Source organism: Phocoena phocoena, chromosome 3 (assembly GCF_963924675.1).
Source record: "Phocoena phocoena chromosome 3, mPhoPho1.1, whole genome shotgun sequence".
Lineage (NCBI taxonomy): Eukaryota > Metazoa > Chordata > Mammalia > Artiodactyla > Phocoenidae > Phocoena > Phocoena phocoena.
In genome coordinates, this window is record NC_089221.1 from 108,134,220 (window position 1) to 108,151,643 (window position 17,424).

At 38.1% G+C, this 17,424-nt stretch overlaps 1 protein-coding gene across 1 annotated transcript in view; it reads left to right on the plus strand.

Moving 5' to 3' along the window:
- The window catches only part of ADAMTS19 (ADAM metallopeptidase with thrombospondin type 1 motif 19), a 281,131-nt gene that overhangs the window by 243,938 nt on the left and 19,769 nt on the right, over nucleotides 1-17,424 (plus strand). Inside the window, exons 20-21 of the mRNA XM_065874275.1 lie at nucleotides 5,258-5,462; nucleotides 8,136-8,288. Coding sequence (XP_065730347.1) covers nucleotides 5,258-5,462; nucleotides 8,136-8,288 — 358 coding nt within the window. The remainder of the gene's footprint in view (nucleotides 1-5,257; nucleotides 5,463-8,135; nucleotides 8,289-17,424) is intronic.

The following is a 17,424-nucleotide window of genomic DNA, read 5'->3' on the forward strand; positions in this document are numbered from 1 at the left end:
CCTAAGAACTATCTTTCTCTTTTTTTTTTTTTTTTGCGGTACGCCGGCCTCTCACTGTTGTGGCCTCTCCCGTTGCGGAGCACAGGCTCCGGACGCGCAGGCTCAGCGGCCATGGCTCACCGGCCCAGCCGCTCCGCGGCATATGGGATCTTCCCGGACCGGGGCACGAACGCGTGTCCCCTGCATCGGCAGGCGGACTGTCAGCCACTGCGCCACCAGGGAAGCCCTCTTTCTCTTTTTTTAATCTCTTTTAATAGACATTAAAATGCTAATTTATCTTTTGTTAAATAATTTATTAAAATGTTTCAAAACACCATTTCTTTTATATACCATATAGCTTTCCCATTTGGATAAAAGAGCAGGAGCTTTTTCTGATATATCAGGAATCTTGAATGACCTGGATTTGAGGACTAGAGCATATTTGTCACTTCTAACCTGGTCTGTGAAGAATCAGAATGTACAGTACACACCATTTATTGTTCATTCACTGACCTCAGCTATCTTGGGGGAAAATGCCTTGATAATGACTTGGTAAAATGAATAGTTTTAAAAGGTTGATACATTTCTGAGTGAGAGATTTTTGCAGCTGGAGACTGGAAGTCTTTTTGTTAGCAATTATTATCTTCTTTCCCTTGGAAAAGGAGACAGTGTATTTTGAACCACCAAGAAGCAATGTCAGTGAGGTTAACCAAAATACTGGAAAGTAAGAAATGGACATGGGCAATCCTGAGGGGTCATCACAGGAAATCTTGCCAAGATTTACTGGTATAGCACAACGTTTGTTCCTCTTGCTTCTTCTTTTTTCCCCACCATGGTAAAAAACATTCTAATTACCATTCACATTTTTTGAAAAAGTCACCAAATGGCCTGATGTAACCCTATGTACCAAATATAAAATATATTAATGCACTAGTAAATAGCTTTGTAAGAAGGAGGCTTGAAGATGAGGAAATGAGATAATTCCCAATTAGATGAATTCTAAAATATAAAATGTTTTCTCTCACTACACTATGTTTCGTATTTTTGTTCTTATTTTTCAGCAGCTTTCCAAGGAATGAAAACATTAACCTTTTATCATTATACTAAGGGTTTCTAAAATATATTTTATTTAAAAAATTAGGATTTCATGAAATTGCAAATACTTCTCTTTTCAGTAGTGTCTTCCATAGTTCCATGGTTGGTTCCCTAGTTGAGGGGAAAGGCATATAGATGGGTTTAAATTATGCTTATAGCCTAGGTATCCTTGTGCAGAAAGATGAAGCACAAACTGAAATAAATTTGGGAGATAAATATTCACTTTAGGAAAAATCTACTAGGGGACTCCAAAGCAAAATGGTAGGTCTGCATCATACTTGAAAGATGAGCAGACAGGAACTTCATTAGAGGCAGCACTGCAGTGCAAATGTTATCGTGTTTAACAGCAATCGGTTGCAGGTGATGGCCATAATACATTAGTGATTACTTCCTCCAGATAAGTAGGGAGTTCTCTGTGGCAGGCTTCTTTTTTTTTTTTTTTAACATCTTTATTGGAGTATAATTGCTTTACAATGGTGTGTTAGTTTCTGCTTTATAACAAAGTGAATCAGCTATACATATGTTCCCATATCTCTTCCCTCTTGCGTCTCCCTCCCTCCCACCCTCCCTATCCCACCCCTCTAGGTGGTCACAAAACACCGAGCTGATCTCCCTGTGCTATGCGGCTGCTTCCCACTAGCTATCTATTTTACGTTTGGTAGTGTATATATGTCACTGCCACTCTCTCACTTTGTCACAGCTTACTCTTCCCCCTCCCCATATCCTCAAGTCCATGCTCTAGTAGGTCTGTGTCTTTATTCCCATCTTACCCCTAGGTTCTTCATGACATTTTTTTTCTTACATTCCATATATATGTGTTAGCATACGGTATTTGTTTTTCTCTTTCTGACTTACTTCACTCTGTATGACAGACTGTAGGTCCATCCACCTCACTACAAATAACTCAATTTCATTTCCTTTTATGGCTGAGTAATATTCCATTGTATATATGTGCCACATCTGCTTAATCCATTCATCCGATGATGGGCGCTTAGGTTGCTTCCATCTCCTGGCTATTGTAAATAGTGTTGCAGTGAACGTGTGTCTCTTTGAATTATGGTTTTCTCAGGGTATATGCCCAGTAGAGGGATTGCTGGGTCATATGGTAGTTCTATTTGTAGTTTTTTAAGGAACCTCCATACTGTTCTCCATAGTGGCTGTAACAATTCACATTCCCACCAACAGTGCAACAGTATTCCCTTTTCTCCACACCCTCTCCAGCATTCATTGTTTCTATATTTTTTGATGATGGCCATTCTGACTGGTGTGAGATGATATCTCATTGTAGTTTTGATTTGCATTTCTCTAATGATTAATGATGTTGAGCATTCTTTTATGTGTTTGTTGGTAATCTGTATATCTTCTTTGGAGAAATGTCTATTGAGGTCTTCTGCCCATTTTTGGATTGGGTTGTTTGGTTTTTTATTATTGAGCTGCATGAGCTGCTTCTAAATTTTGGAGTTTAATCCTTTGTCAGTTGCTTCATTTGCAAATATTTTCTCCCATTCTGAGGGTTGTCTTTTTGTCTTGTTTATGATTTCCTTTGCTGTGCAAAAGCTTTGAAGTTTCATTAGGTCCTATTTGTTTATTTTTGTTTTTATTTCCATTTCTCTAAGAGGTGGGTCAAAAAGGATCTTGCTGTGATTTATGTCATAGAATGTTCTGCCTATGTTTTCCTCTAAGAGTTTGATAGTTTCTGGCCTTCCATTTAGGTCTTTAATCCATTTTGAGCTTACTTTTGTGTATGGTGTTAGGGAGTGTTCTCACTTCATTCTTTTACATGTAGCTGTCCAGTTTTCCCAGCACCACCTATTGAAGAGGCTGTCCTTTCTCCAGTGTACATTCCTGCCTCCTTTATCAAAGATAAGGTGCCATATATGCGTGGGTTTATCTCTGGGCTTTCTATCCTGTTCCATTTATCTATATTTCTGTTTTTGTGCCAGTACCATTCTGTCTTGATTACTGTAACTTTGTAGTATAGTCTGAAGTCAGAGAGCCTGATTCCTCCAGCTCCATTTTTCGTTCTCAAGATTGCTTTGGGTATTCAGGGTCTTTTGTTTTTCCATTCAGACTGTAAAATTTTTTGTTCTAGTTCTGTGAAAAATGCCAGTGGTGGTTTGATAGGGATTGCATTGAATCTGTAGATTGCTTTGGGTAGTAGAGTCATTTTCACAATGTTGATTCTTCCAATCCAAGAACATTGTCTATCTCTCCATATATTTGTATCATCTTTAATTTCTTTCATCAGTGTCTTATAATTTTCTGCATGCAGCTCTTGTATCTCCTTAGGTAGGTTTATTCCTAGATATTTTATTCTTTTTGTTGCAGTGGTAAATGGGAGTGTTTTCTTAATTTCACTTTCAGATTTTTCATCATTAGTGTATAGGAATGCAAAGAGATTTCTGTGCATTAATTTTGTATCATGCTACTTTACCAAATTCATTGATTAGCTCTAGTAGTTTTCTGGTAGCATCTTTAGGATTCTCTGTGTATAGTGTCATGTCATCTGCAAACAGTGACCGCCTTACTTCTTCTTTTCCGACTTGGATTCCTTTTATTTGTTTTTCTTCTCTGATTGCTGTGGCTAAAACTTCCAAAACTGTGTTGAATAAGAGTGGTGAGAGTGGGCAACCTTGTCTTCTTCCTGATCTTAGTGGAAATGGTTTCAGTTTTTCACCATTGAAGACAATGTTACCTGTGGGTTTGTCATATATGGCCTTTATTATGTTGAGGTAAGTTCCCTCTATGCCTACTTTCTGCAGGGTTTTTATCACAAATGGGTGTTGAATTTTGTCAAAAGCTTTCTCTGCATCTATTGAGATGATCATATGGTTTTTCTTCTTCAATTTGTTAATATGGTGTATCACGTTGATTGATTTGTGTATATTGAAGAATCCTTGCATTCCTGGGATAAACCCCACTTGATCATGGTGTATGGTCCTTTTAATGTGCTGTTGGATTCTGTTTGCCAGTATTTTGTTGAGGATTTTTGCGTCTATGTTCATCAGTGATATTGGCCTGTCGTTTTCTGTCTTTGTGACATCTTTGTCTGGTTTTGGTATCAGGGTGATGGTGGCCTCATAGAATGAGTTTGGGAGTGTTCCTCCCTCTGCTATATTTTGGAAGAGTTTGAGAAGGATAGGTGTTAGCTCTTCTCTAAATGTTTGATAGAATTCGCCTGTGAAGCCATCTGGTCCTGGGCTTTTGTTTGTTGGAAGATTTTTAATCACAGTTTCAATTTCAGTGCTTGTGATTGGTCTGTTCATATTTTCTATTTCTTCCCAATTCAGTCTTGGGAGGTTGCGCATTTCTAAGAATTTGTCCATTTCTTCCAGGTTGTCCATTTTATTGGCATAGAGTTGCTTGTATTAATCTCTCATGCTCCTTTGTATTTCTGCAGTGTCAGTTGTTACTTCTCCTTTTTCATTTCTAATTCTATTGTTTTGAATCGTCCCCCATTTTTTCTTGATGCCTCTGGTTAATGGTCTATCAATTTTGTTTATCTTCTCAAAGAACCGGCTTTTAGTTTTATTGATCTTTGCTATCATTTCCTTCATTTCTTTTTCATTTATTTCTGATCTGATCTTTATTTCTTTCCTTCTGCTAACTTTGGGGGTTTTTGTTCTTCTTTCTCTAATTGCTTTTGGTACAAGGTTAGGTTGCAAATACCTGCACGTGTATTTTTGTGAGGTAGTCTGCAACCTGATTTCAATTTCTGACTCCACAACCTGTGGCCTTTGGTAAGTTACTACACCTCTCCTTACCTTGGTTTCACTTTCTGTAAAAGGCCACGATAGTTGTAGTACCTAATATGTAGGGTTATTGTGAAGATTGAAAATGCAAAGAATAGGACCAACTCATGTATATTAGCAACTTTATACTTGTTAGGTACCTCAGTATGGCAATATGACGTGACGGGCAGCAGCAGGCAAAGCGTGCAGCATGACAGGGACGGAGTCTAATACATCCTTTGAGATTCTAATAAGAGCAAGGCCCTGAGATGAGAAGTGTGGAGAAGCAATAGAAAGCCTGGGTGTCTTAAGGAAACCTCAAATATTAGTAAAAAGAAAAAAGAAAAGGTATACATCTATTGTGTAGACATTCTGCTAATTCTATCCATGTCAAAATATGTAGTAAGTCGATATCTTTTAACTTGTCTCAGTGACTCTTGCTTTACTTTTAGATGGATGATGACAGAATGGACCCCATGTTCACGAACATGTGGAAAAGGGATGCAGAGCAGACAAGTGGCCTGTACCAAGCAGCTGAGCAATGGAACCCTCATGAGAGCCCAGGAGAGGGACTGCGCCGGGCCCAAGCCGGCCTCCACCCAGCGCTGCGAGGGCCAGGACTGCATGACCGTGTGGGAGGCGGGCGTGTGGTCCGAGGTGCGGTACCCACCCTGATGCTTCTCCGTTTCCCTCTGATTTTCTTACTCGTAGCCTATATAAGGTCATGTTTTATCATGTTCAGAGTCTCTCTGCATGGCAGTTTTAGCACCATTTATTGGTTTCTCTGGTAATAAAAGGAATACATTCATTATAAGTAATTTTGAAAGTAGGAAGAAACAGATTTGTTCTGTGACTATTGTAACGTAATCAAGAGCATATATTATATACATTTTAGAATCTAGCTTTTTTATTTCTTTACCATGAGTATACTCTTTAGTGGACACATATGAAATTACACATTTGGAGAGAGTGGCATGGACTTATATACACTACCAAATTTAAAATAGATAGCTAGTGGGAAGCAGCCACATAGCACAGGGAGATCAGCTCGGTGCTTTGTGACCACCTAGAGGGGTGGGATAGGGAGGGTGGGAGGGAGACACAAGAGGGAGGAGATGTGGAGATATATGTATATGTATAGCTGATTGACTTTGTTATACAGCAGAAACTAACACACCATTGTAAAGCAATTATACTCCAATAAAGATGTTAAAAAAAATACACATTTGACTTATATTCCTGAGCATTAGAAGAGAAAGGAGAAGAAAGGACATTAACATTTAGCAGTCATTTCCTGTGAGCAGGGATTCTGTTCTTACTTCATATTTAGTATCTTGTTGATATTTAATCAGCAATGCAAAAAAGTTAAGTTTCACCCTTGTGAAATACTACAGCTCAGAGAAATTAAATAGTTTACCCAAAGTCCTGCTTAGTGTTGGAGCTAGGATTTGAACCCAATGCTGCCAGGCTCACTGCACCATACACCCACTAGCATGTAGTATGTAACATGCAGCTTTGTTCCATGCCAAACTGTATGCTTATTTTCTGTTATTATGATACATATCTCCTTATGATAACACCAGTCATTACTTATATTTACTAGCTGCTCTGGAGCATTTTAGGTGAGCGTGTGCGTACATGCACACACACACACATAAACACCCTCACACTTGTATACGCATATGTATACACAAAGACATATGTGCACACACACCCAGAGCAAAATATGCTTAATTTCAGAATATTAGCTAAGATGTAAAAATGACAAATAGAAAATGCTAGGCTGCAATAAGTAGCCATTCTTTTGAAAATTGAGGATAAAGTAGCTTAGATAATGAGGTTTGGGAATATTCTTCAATTAACCCAACACCCCCAAAAAAAACACACTAGCAAATAGTGTGACTTTCTCTTGTCTTACTTTTCTAAGCTATATCTCACTCTGGCATAGATTCTTCCTCATTTGTAATGAGTACTTTTGAGAATGAATGGATTGTCCAATTTTACATGAAAATGGATGAGTACAATCTGGAGAAAAGACTCATGTGAACATCAGAGAAACAGAAATACACTTCCTTCAGCCTAACTAGCATTTCTATAAACTCTTCAGGGGGAAATAGGTCAGAAATATCCTACCATACAGATTTTTGGCACCAGGTAGGAGAAGTAATAGGTCAATGCAATGTACCAATTTTAAAAATGTCTCTTTTGTCTTGATTTAATATAAAAATTGAGTTTATGGATCAAGGTTAGTTTTGATTGCAAAAAATAAAAACGTAAATCTTAAAATGCCAAATCACACATGTAGTCCACCTTAAGCCTCAGATGCAAACCATAAATTATGAGACAATGACGCATTTGTGCAAATATTATTGTATTTAAAACTTCAGGAGTTCTATGCTAAAGTTTTCAGGAAGACAACTACTGGAATCTGCATGGTTATTCCTCTACTACATTCTTGCTAAGTGCATATCTTCACCTCTTTCTTTGGACCTTTTTTAGACACAGATATAAATTAGGTTGTCAAATTTTGCTATATCTCTCATCCCCCCCTCCCTCTCCCGTCTCCCACCCAATGCCATTTTGGTTCCTGTGTCCAGATAATCAGTGATGCATAACTTTGTAAAACTGGGAAGCTTTATACATATTCCATAATGGGGAGCATAAATGTAAACGGTATAGTCAGTTACATCTTACATGCTTCATACCTGTTATATCACACTGTCAGTCAAGCATCAATTATTCATGAAATGAACTAAACTTATTTTGAACTGAGTTATATTTTCAATCCATATAGCCATTGAGAATGATTATTTCCAGGAGTGTATAATTATGTAAAGCAACTGTTTTGTTTTTGCTATGTTTTCTCTGTTTTAGCTTTAAGAAAAGTTTTGAGAAATGATATTCTCTTAGAAATTGTCATTTTTCACAAACACCTAAGGCTAAAACAAACTAAATCTTAGCAAAAATAAAATGAATTTCCTTATATAATTATATGCAAAAAATTGATGTCAATCAGCTTTAGCATTTTACATTTTGATCGTTGTTTATTATTTGTCTTTCATAAACAATCCCTGTGTTACAGGACTGTCTGTAGTAATGGTCCTGTGTTCCTGAAACCCATTCACCCCTAGCACTATACCGAAGCTCCACCTGGCCTCTGATGCTGGGCTGTAGCCTGGTGTTCTCCTTCTCCTTCTCCTTCATTCTGGCCTTTATGTGGGTGATAGGCTTGTGAGAGATGATGAGAACCAATTCCTAACGTAATTTGATCATCAGTCTGTATCTCTTAATCACCAGCTTTATCCACACTTCTCCACTGTTATCTTCCAGTGTTCAGTGAAGTGTGGCAAAGGTGTACGTCATCGGACCGTGAGGTGTACTAACCCCAGAAAGAAATGCGTCCTCTCCACCAGACCCAGGGAGGCTGAGGACTGCGAGGATTACTCCAAATGCTATGTGTGGCGGATGGGTGACTGGTCTAAGGTGAGAATCATTCTGTACATTCTCATTATTGAGTTTCACTAATGTCAACATTGTCCTGGGTACTATAGCCACACAGTCTGAAGTTTAGGAGGCATAGAGGATAGAGATCATGGAGATAGAGTATTAAATACCCAGGTTCAAAGCCTGCCTGTCTGTCTGTGGTCATAATCGCAATAAAACTGTTTTAAGGAATAAGTAAGATAGAATGTGTAAAATACTGGGAAAAAAACGGTGGCTGCCAGAGCATGGAGGGGCGAGTGGTAGCTATTCATAAATAACCCTAAAGGACATTCTGGAAGAAATGTTTTCATTGTACAGTACACTGTGGTTAGCCAGCCTCCTCGTTATTGCCCAACAAGAAATTCATGACATTTAAAATCTATTTTCTTATGATTATTCATGCCTTTCCTCTCCAACAAAGTTTGCATATTAACATCATATCTCAGTTCTCAGTGCACTATACTCTTTCCACAACTTCGAACATTTAAAGTTTACGTTGGGATTCTAAAGGATGCATTTGTCAACAATGTAAATCAATCCCTGATTACAGAATTAGGAAATACTCAGCCCAATCCATGCAGCTTTTAGCTGGTGAACCATATAGGGAAATCTCACACTTCAGAGTAAACAACTTTTAGACAAAAGAGAATTCCAAACTAATCATAAATAATTTCTTTCATGTTCAGGGTTTATGTTTCCCAATTCTACAAGAGGAAAATAGAGTACTGTAGTGTGATAGAGAAGGGCACGGCTTGGAAGTTAAGAAACATGGGGGATGGTTAGGACTCCCTCATTAGATACCTCTGTGCCTTTGTTTCCATAAGACTGAAATAAGGAGAATAGACAACACCATTGTTTTCAAGGTATTTTTATATTGACACTTCATTCAGCACTGAAGGTTTAAACTAGGTTGAGGAAATGAAAGTACTCCTTGGAGGGGTGTGGGGAGGATCACCTATTGCTCCCTATCAGTTGTAGAAACTCTGCATTTGTTCATCTTGGCTAATGAAATTCTAGATGCTTTCCTTAAATGAAATAATTCTGCTCTAAGAAAAAGTTAAAACTACTAGAATAGATATGCAATATTTTTCCAACATTATTAATTAATAGAAATATTCTAAGTGATAAATGTTGTTAACTCCTAGTTAACTATAAGAAACAAAATTTGGGGCTTCCCTGGTGGCGCAGTGGTTGAGAGTCCGCCTGCCGATGCAGGGGACACGGGTTCGTGCCCCGGTCCGGGAAGATCCCACATGCCGCGGAGCGGCTGGGCCCGTGAGCCATGGCCGCTGAGCCTGCGTGTCCGGAGCCTGTGCTCCGCAACGGGAGAGGCCACAACAGTGAGAGGCCCGCGTACCGCAAAAAACAAAAAATTTGTCATTGCAAAAAACAGAAGATCCATGTTTTATTGTAATTTATGACCCAGAACTCTAAGCTGTCCAACATTGCTTCATATGGAAATAAGGCTAGCAAATCCTATTTGCATGACAAATACTATTATAATTGATTAATAAATGTGCCTATTTTGTGGCCTCTCGTCAAATCTTAAGGAAAATCAAAATTTACTGGGGAGATCATAGAAAACATTGATTTTGGTTTTCTGTGCTAAGCCTAAAAAATTTTTTTCAATTTTACCACAATTTACATGTATGTAATTTTTAAATAGGTTGTATTGAATTACTTTGAATTGGTTTTGTTATGTTACTATCAATACATTGCTACCTAGCTAGAACAGCCTTTGTGAGTAAGGAAAGTAATGGATAGCTCTAATAAATGTTCTTTTTTACTTCATAACTTTTTATTAAAAATTTTTTAATTTTTTTATACAGCAGGTTCTTATTAGTTATCTATTTTATACACATTAGTGTATATATGTCAATCCCAATCTCCCAATTCATCCCATCAGCACCAACCCTCCCACCCCACTTTCCCCCCTTGGTGTCCGTACGTTTGTTCTCTACATCTGTGTCTCTGTTTCTGCCTTGCAAACTGGTTCATATGTACCATTTTTCTAGATTCCACAAACATGCGTTAATATATGATATTTGTTTTTCTCTTTCTGACTTATTTCAGTCTGTATGACTTATTTCAATCTTATTTCAGTCTCTAGGTCCATCCATGTCTCTACAAAAGATCCAATATCGTTCCTTTTTATGGCTGAGTAATATTGCATTGTATATATGTACTACATCTTCTTTATCCATTCGTCTGTCGATGGGCATTAGGTTGCTTCCATGACCTGGCTATTGTAAATAGTGCTGCAGTGAACACTGGGGTGCATGTGTCTTTTTGAATTACGGTTTTCTCTGGGTATATGCCCAGTAGTGGGATTGCTGATTCATATAGTAATTACATTTGTAGTCTTTTAAGGAACCACCATACTGTTCTACATAGTGGCTGTATCAGTGTACATTCCCACCAACAGTGTAAGAGGGTTCCATGTTCTCCACACTCTCTCCAGCGTTTGTTGTTTGTAGATTTTCTGATAATGCCCATTCTAACTGGTGTAAGGTGATACCTCATTGTCATTTTGGTTTGCATTTCTTTAACAATTAGTGATGTTTGAGTATCTTTTCATGTGCCTCTTGGCCATCTGTATGTCTTCTTTGGAGAAATGTCTATTTCTCCCAGAAGACCAATAGGTCTTTTGCCCATTTTGTGATTGGGTTGTATGGTTTTTTAATATTGAGCTTCATGAGCTATTTATATATTTTGGAGATTAATCCTTTTGCAAATATTTTCTCCCATTCGGAGGGTTGTCTCTTCGTCTTGTTTATAGCTTCCTTTGCTATGCAAAAGCTTTTAAGTTTCATTAGGTCCCATTTGGTTTTTTTTTTTTCTTTATTTCTATTACTCTAGGAGGTGGGTCAAAAAGGATCTTGCTGTGATTTATGTCAAAGAGTGTTCTTCCTATGTTTTCCTCTAAGAGTTTTATAGTGTCTAGTCTTACATTTAAGTCTCTAATCCATTTTGAGTTTATTTTTGTGTATGGTGTTAGGGAGTGTTCTAATTTCATTCTTTTACATGTAGCTGTCTAGTTTTCCCATCACCACTTATTGAAGACACTGTCTTTTCTCTATTGTATATCCTCCTTTGTCATAGATTAGTTGACCATAGGTACGTCGATTTATCTCTGGGCTTTCTGTCCTGTTCCATTGATCTATCTTTCTGTTTTTCTGCCAGTAGCATACCATCTTGATTACTGTAGCTTTGTAGTATAGTCTGAAGTCAGGGAGTCTGGTTCTTCCAGCTCTGTTTTTTTCCCTCAATATTGCTTTGGCTTATTGGGGTCTTTTATGTCACCATACAAATTTTAAGATTTTTTGTTCTAGTTCCTTAAAAAATGCCATTGGTAATTTGATAGGGATTGCATTGAATCTGTAGATTGCTTTGTTTGGTAGTATAGTCATTTTCACAATATTGATTCTTCCAATCCAAGAACATGGTATATATCTCCATCTGTTTGTGTCATCTTTGATTTCCTTCATCAGTGTCTTATAGTTTTCTGAGTACAGGACTTTTACCTCCTTAAGTAGGTTTATTCCTAGGTATTTTATTCTTTTTGTTGCAGTGGTGAATGGGATTGTTTCCTTAATTTCTCTTTCTGACCTTTCATTGTTAGTGTATAGGAATGCAAGAGATTTCTGTACATTAACTTTGTATCCTGCAACTTTACCAGTTTCATTGATTAGCTCTAGTAGTTTTCTGGTGGCTTCTTTAGGATTGTCTGTGTATAGTATCATATCATCTGCAAACACTGACAGTTTTCCTTCTTCCTTTCCAATTTGTATTCCTTTTATTTCTTTTACTTCTCTGATTGCCGTGGCTAGGACTTCCAAAACTGTGATGAATAATAGTGGCCAAAGTGGACATCTTTGTCTTGTTCCTGATCTTAGAGGAAATGATTTCAGTTTTTCACCATTGAGAATGATATTTACTGTGGATTTGTAATATATGGCCTTTATTATGTTGAGGTAGGTTCCCTCTATGCCCATTTTCTGGAGAGTTTTTATCATAAATGGGTGTTGAAATTTGTCAAAAGCCTTTTCTGCATCTATTGAGATGATCATATGGATTTTATCCTCCAATTTGTTAATATGTTGTGTCACATTGATTGATTTGCATATATTGAAGAATGCTTGCATCCCTGGGATAAATCCCACTTGATCATGGTGTATGATCCTTTATTTGTCTTGTTGGATTCTGTCTGCTAGTATTTGTTGAGGATTTTTGCATCTATACTCATCAGTGATATTGGTCTGTAGTTTTCTTTTTTTGTAGTATCTTTGTTTGGTGCTGGTATCAGTGTGATGGTGGCCTTGTAGAATGAGTTTGGGAGTGTTTATTCCTCTGCAATTTTTTGGAAGAGTTTGAGAAGGATGGGTGTTAGCTCTTCTCTGAATGTTTGATAGAATTCACCTGTGAAGCCATCTGGTCCTGGACTTTTGTTTGTTGGAAGATTGTTAATTACAGTCAATAACATTGCTTGTGATTGGTCTGTTCATATTTTGTGTTTCTCCCTGGGTCAGTCTTGGAAGTTTATACCTTTCAAAGAATTTGTCCATTTCTTCCAGGTTGTCCATTTTATTGGCACAGAGTTGCTTGTAGTAGTCTCTTATGATGCTTTGTATTTCTGCAGTGTCTGCTGTAATGTCTCCTTTTTCATTTCTAATTTTACTGATTTGAGTCCTCTCCCTCTTTTTCTTGATGAGTCTGGCTAAAAGTTTATCAATTTTATTTATCTTCTCAAAGAACCAGCTTTTAATTTTATTGATCTTTGCTATTGTTTTCTTTGTTTCTATTTCATTTATTTCTGCTCTGATCTTTATGATTTCTTTCCTTTTACTGACTCTGGGTTTTGTTTGTTCTCCTTTCCCTAGTTCCTTTAGGTGCAAGATTAGATTGTTTATTTGAGATTTTTCTTGTTTCCTGAGGTAAGATTGTATTGTTATAAACTTCGCTCTTAGAACTGCTTTTGCTGCATCCCATAGGTTTTGGATCATCATGTTTTTGTTGTCATTCGTCTCTAGGTATTTTTTGGTCTCCTCTTTGATTTCTTCAGTGATCTCTTGGTTGTTTAGTAATGTACTGTTTAGCCTCCATGTGTATTTGTTTTTTACATTATTTCCCTGTAATTGATTTCTAATCTCATAGCGTTGTGGTCAAAAAAGATGCTTGCTATGATTTCAATTTTCTTAAATTTACCAAGGCTTAATTTGTGACCCAAGATATGATCTATCTTGGAGCATGTTCCGTGTGCACTTGAGAAGAAAGTGTAATCTTCTCTTTTCGGATAGAATGTCCTATAAATATCAATTAAATGTATCTGGTCTATTGTGTCATTTAAAACTTGTGTTTCCTTACTAATTTTGTCTGGATCATCTGTCCATTGGTGTAAGTGAAGTGTTAAAGTCCCCCACTATTATAGTGTTACTGTCGTTTTCCTCTTTTATAGCTGTTAGCATTTGCTTTATGTATTGAGGTGCTCCTATGTTGGGTGCATATATATTTATAATTGTTATATCTTCTTCTTGGATTGATCCCTTGATCATTATGTAGTGTCCTTCCTTGTCTCTTGTAACATTCTTTATTTTAAAGTCTATTTTATCTGATATGAGTATTGCTACTACAGCTTTCTTTTTTTGTTGTTTTGTTTTTTGTTTTTTGCGTTATGTGGGCCTCTCACTGTTGTGGCCTCTCCCATTGCGGAGCACAGGTTCCGGACGTGCAGGCTCAATGGCCATGGCTCATGGGCCTAGCCGCTCCGCGACATGTGGGATCTTGCCAGACCGGGGCACAAACCCGTGTCCCCTGCATCGGCAGGCAGACTCATAACCACTGCGCCACCAGGGAAGCCCTCCAGCTTTCTTTTGATCTCTATTTGCATGGAATATCTTTTTCCGTCCCCTCACTTTCAGTCTGTATGTGTCCCTAGGTCTGAAGTGGTTGTCTTGTGCACAGCATATATATGGGTCTTGTTTTTGTATCCATTCAGTGAGCCTATGTCTTTTGGTTGGAGCGTTTAAGGTAATTATTGATATATGTATTCCTAATACCATTTTCGTAATTGTTTTGGGTTTGTTTTTGTAGGTCCTTTTCTTCTCTTGTGTCTTCCACTTAGAGAAGTTCCTTTAGCATTTGTTGTAGAGCTGGTTTGGTGCTGCTGTAATCTCTTAGCTTTTGCTTGTCTGTAAAGCTTTTGATTTCTCCATCGAATCTGAGTGAGATCCTTGCCAGGTAGAATAATCTTGGTTGTACGTTCTTCGTTTTCATCACTTTAAATATACACGCCACTCCCTTCTGGCTTGTAGAGTTTCTGCTGAGAAGTCAGCTGTTAACCTTATGCGAGTTCCCTTGTATGTTATTTGTCATTTTTCCCTTGTTGCTTTTAATAATTTTTCTTTGTGTTTAATTTTTGTCAGTTTGATTAATGTGTGTCTTGGCATGTTTCTCCTTGGTTTATCCTGTATGGGACTCTCTGCACTTCCTGGAATTGGGTGGCTATTTCCTTTCCCATGTCAGGGAAATTTTCAATGATAATCTCTTCAAATATTTTCTCGGGTCCTTTCTCTCTCTCTTCTCTTTCTGGGACCCCTATAATGTGAATGTTGGTGCATTTAATGTTGTCCCAGAGATCTCTTAGGCTGTCTTCATTTCTTTTCATTCTTTTTTCTTTATTCTGTTCTGCAGCAGTGAATTCCACCATTCTGTCTTCCAGGTCACTTATCCATTCTTCTGCCTCAGTTATTCTGCTATTGATTGCTTCTGGTGTATTTTTCATTTCAGTTATTGTGTCGTTCATCTCTCTTTGTTTGTTCTTTAATTCTTTTAAGTGTTTTTTCTTTAATTCTTCTAGGTCTTTGTTAAACATTTCTTGCATCTTTTCGATATTTGCCTCCATTCTTTTTCCGAGGTCCTGGATCATCTTCACTATCACTATTCCGAATTCTTATTCTGGAATGTTGCCTATCTCCACTTCATTTCATTGTTTTTCTGGGGTTCTGTCTTCTTCCTTCATCTGGTACAGAGTCCTCTGCCTTTTCATTTTGTCTATCTTTCTGTGAATGTGGTTTTTGTTCCACAGGCTGCAGGATTGTAGTTCTTCTTGCTTCTGCTGTCTGCCCTCTGGTGGATGAGGGTATCTAAGAGGCTTGTGCGAGCGTCCTGATGGGAGGGACTGGTGGTTTGTAGAGCTGGGTGTTGCTCTGGTGGGCAGAGCTCAGTAAAACTTTAATCGGCTTGTCTGCTGATGGGTGGGGCTGGGTTCCCTCCCTGTTGGTTGTTTGGCCTGAGGTGACCCAGCACTGGATGCTACAGGCTCTTTGGTGGGGCTAATGGCAGACTCTGGGAGGGCTCATGCCAAGGAGTACTTCCCAGAACTTCTGCTGCCAGTGTCCTTGTCCCCTGCCAGTGCCACCGACCCTCCAACATTAGCAGGTAGATAGATCTGGTTCAGTCCCCTGTGGGTCACTGCTCCTTCTCCCTGGGTACTGATATGAACACTAGTTTGTGTGTGCCCTCCAAGAGTGTAGTCTCTGTTTCCCCCAGTCCTGTCAAAGTCCTGCAGTCAAATTCCGCTAGCTTTCAAAGTCTGATTCTCTGGGAATTCCTTCTCTCGTTGCTGGACACCCAGGTTGGAAAGCCTGATGTGGGGCTCAGAACCTTCACTCCAGTGGTGGACTTCTGTGGTATAATTGTTCTCCAGTTTGTGAGTCACCCACCCAATGGTTATGGGATTTGATGTTATAGTGATTGCGCCCCTCCTACCATCTCACTGTGGCTTCTCCTGTGTCTTTGGATGTGGGGCATCTTTTTGGTGAATTCCAGTGTCTTCCTGTTGATGATTGTTCAGCAATTAGTTGTGATTCCAGTGCTCTTGCAAGAGGAAGTGAGCGCATGTCCTTCTACTCCGCCATCTTGAGCCAGTCTTACTCCATGACTTTTAAGTTTTGTTTGTTGGTGTGTTTGCTTGTTTGTTTGCTTGTTTGCTTATGTAGAAGATACAGTTATGTTGCATTTTCTATTCTCTTTATATGAATATGTCTGTTCTTTTCCTTAAAGCTGTTTTCTCCTTCTTCGTTTATGACTGAGTTCTCAGCATAACAGATTCTAATGGCATGCACAAATTAAAGCCAGTGGCTCCATGTGGATTTATTGATTTCTCCCCTCCTGTCTTACTCCTAAGATATCACTTTCATGTTAAAATGAAGACCAGTCCAAAATAATTACAGAGAAAAGGAATAGTGCTGTGATTATTAATAAGTGTCAGTGATTAAAGTATTCATGGACAGAGGAAACACATCAATCTCTTACTCTTATCAGCTGTGTTCCTGGAATAAGAATAGCTACAAGATGGGTGCAATTGTGGGTCGATTTCTATGCTCCTCTGAAGTCAACTAATCTGTCAGTTTCATTCAAATTCTACTGATATTTTTAAACACTTGGTAAACCTAAATGGACTTAAAATTAAGCCCTGGGTTGGCTTTAATCAGAATTATTCAATGGGCTATCCATAAGGTCTAGCTCTGGAATTCTGCTCCTCCCTCAGTAATATGGATGAATCACTAGAGAATCAGTTAAAATATGTATATTCTCAGATTTTCACACTGTCTAAAAGCCATTGACCACTTGAACCGAGGTAATACTAGCTAAACAGAGGCTTACTAAGAATATGGCTTATGCCTCAAACTGTTTACTGCATTTGTATCAGCCTATCTGATTTCTAGCATTTATGTTTTGGTGGTTTTGTGTAAACAGTGGGAAAATTGCTCTCAGCTTGACAGGGAAAATTATAGATATACTCAAAGAGAAAATCTCCCGTCATATAATTGTTAACTCTGATTTCTAAGTAGATATAATACAGCCTTTATTAAACAATGCTAGTGTTTATTTCATTGAGACTAGAAAGTTGGCAAAAACAGGACAAAAACAATGTGGTTGCTTTGCTCTGGCTTGAGTTAACCATTGAAATAATCATATGCCACATTTTGATATAGATATGGCCTTAGGGTCTTTCCTGGGAGAGCAAAACATGACCCATCTGTTTCCTGGCATTATAAGTCTGTATTTACTCATTTAAGCTGTCCTAAGCAGAGAACACTGATTTGAAAAATAACATAGCCTCTTATGTTTAATG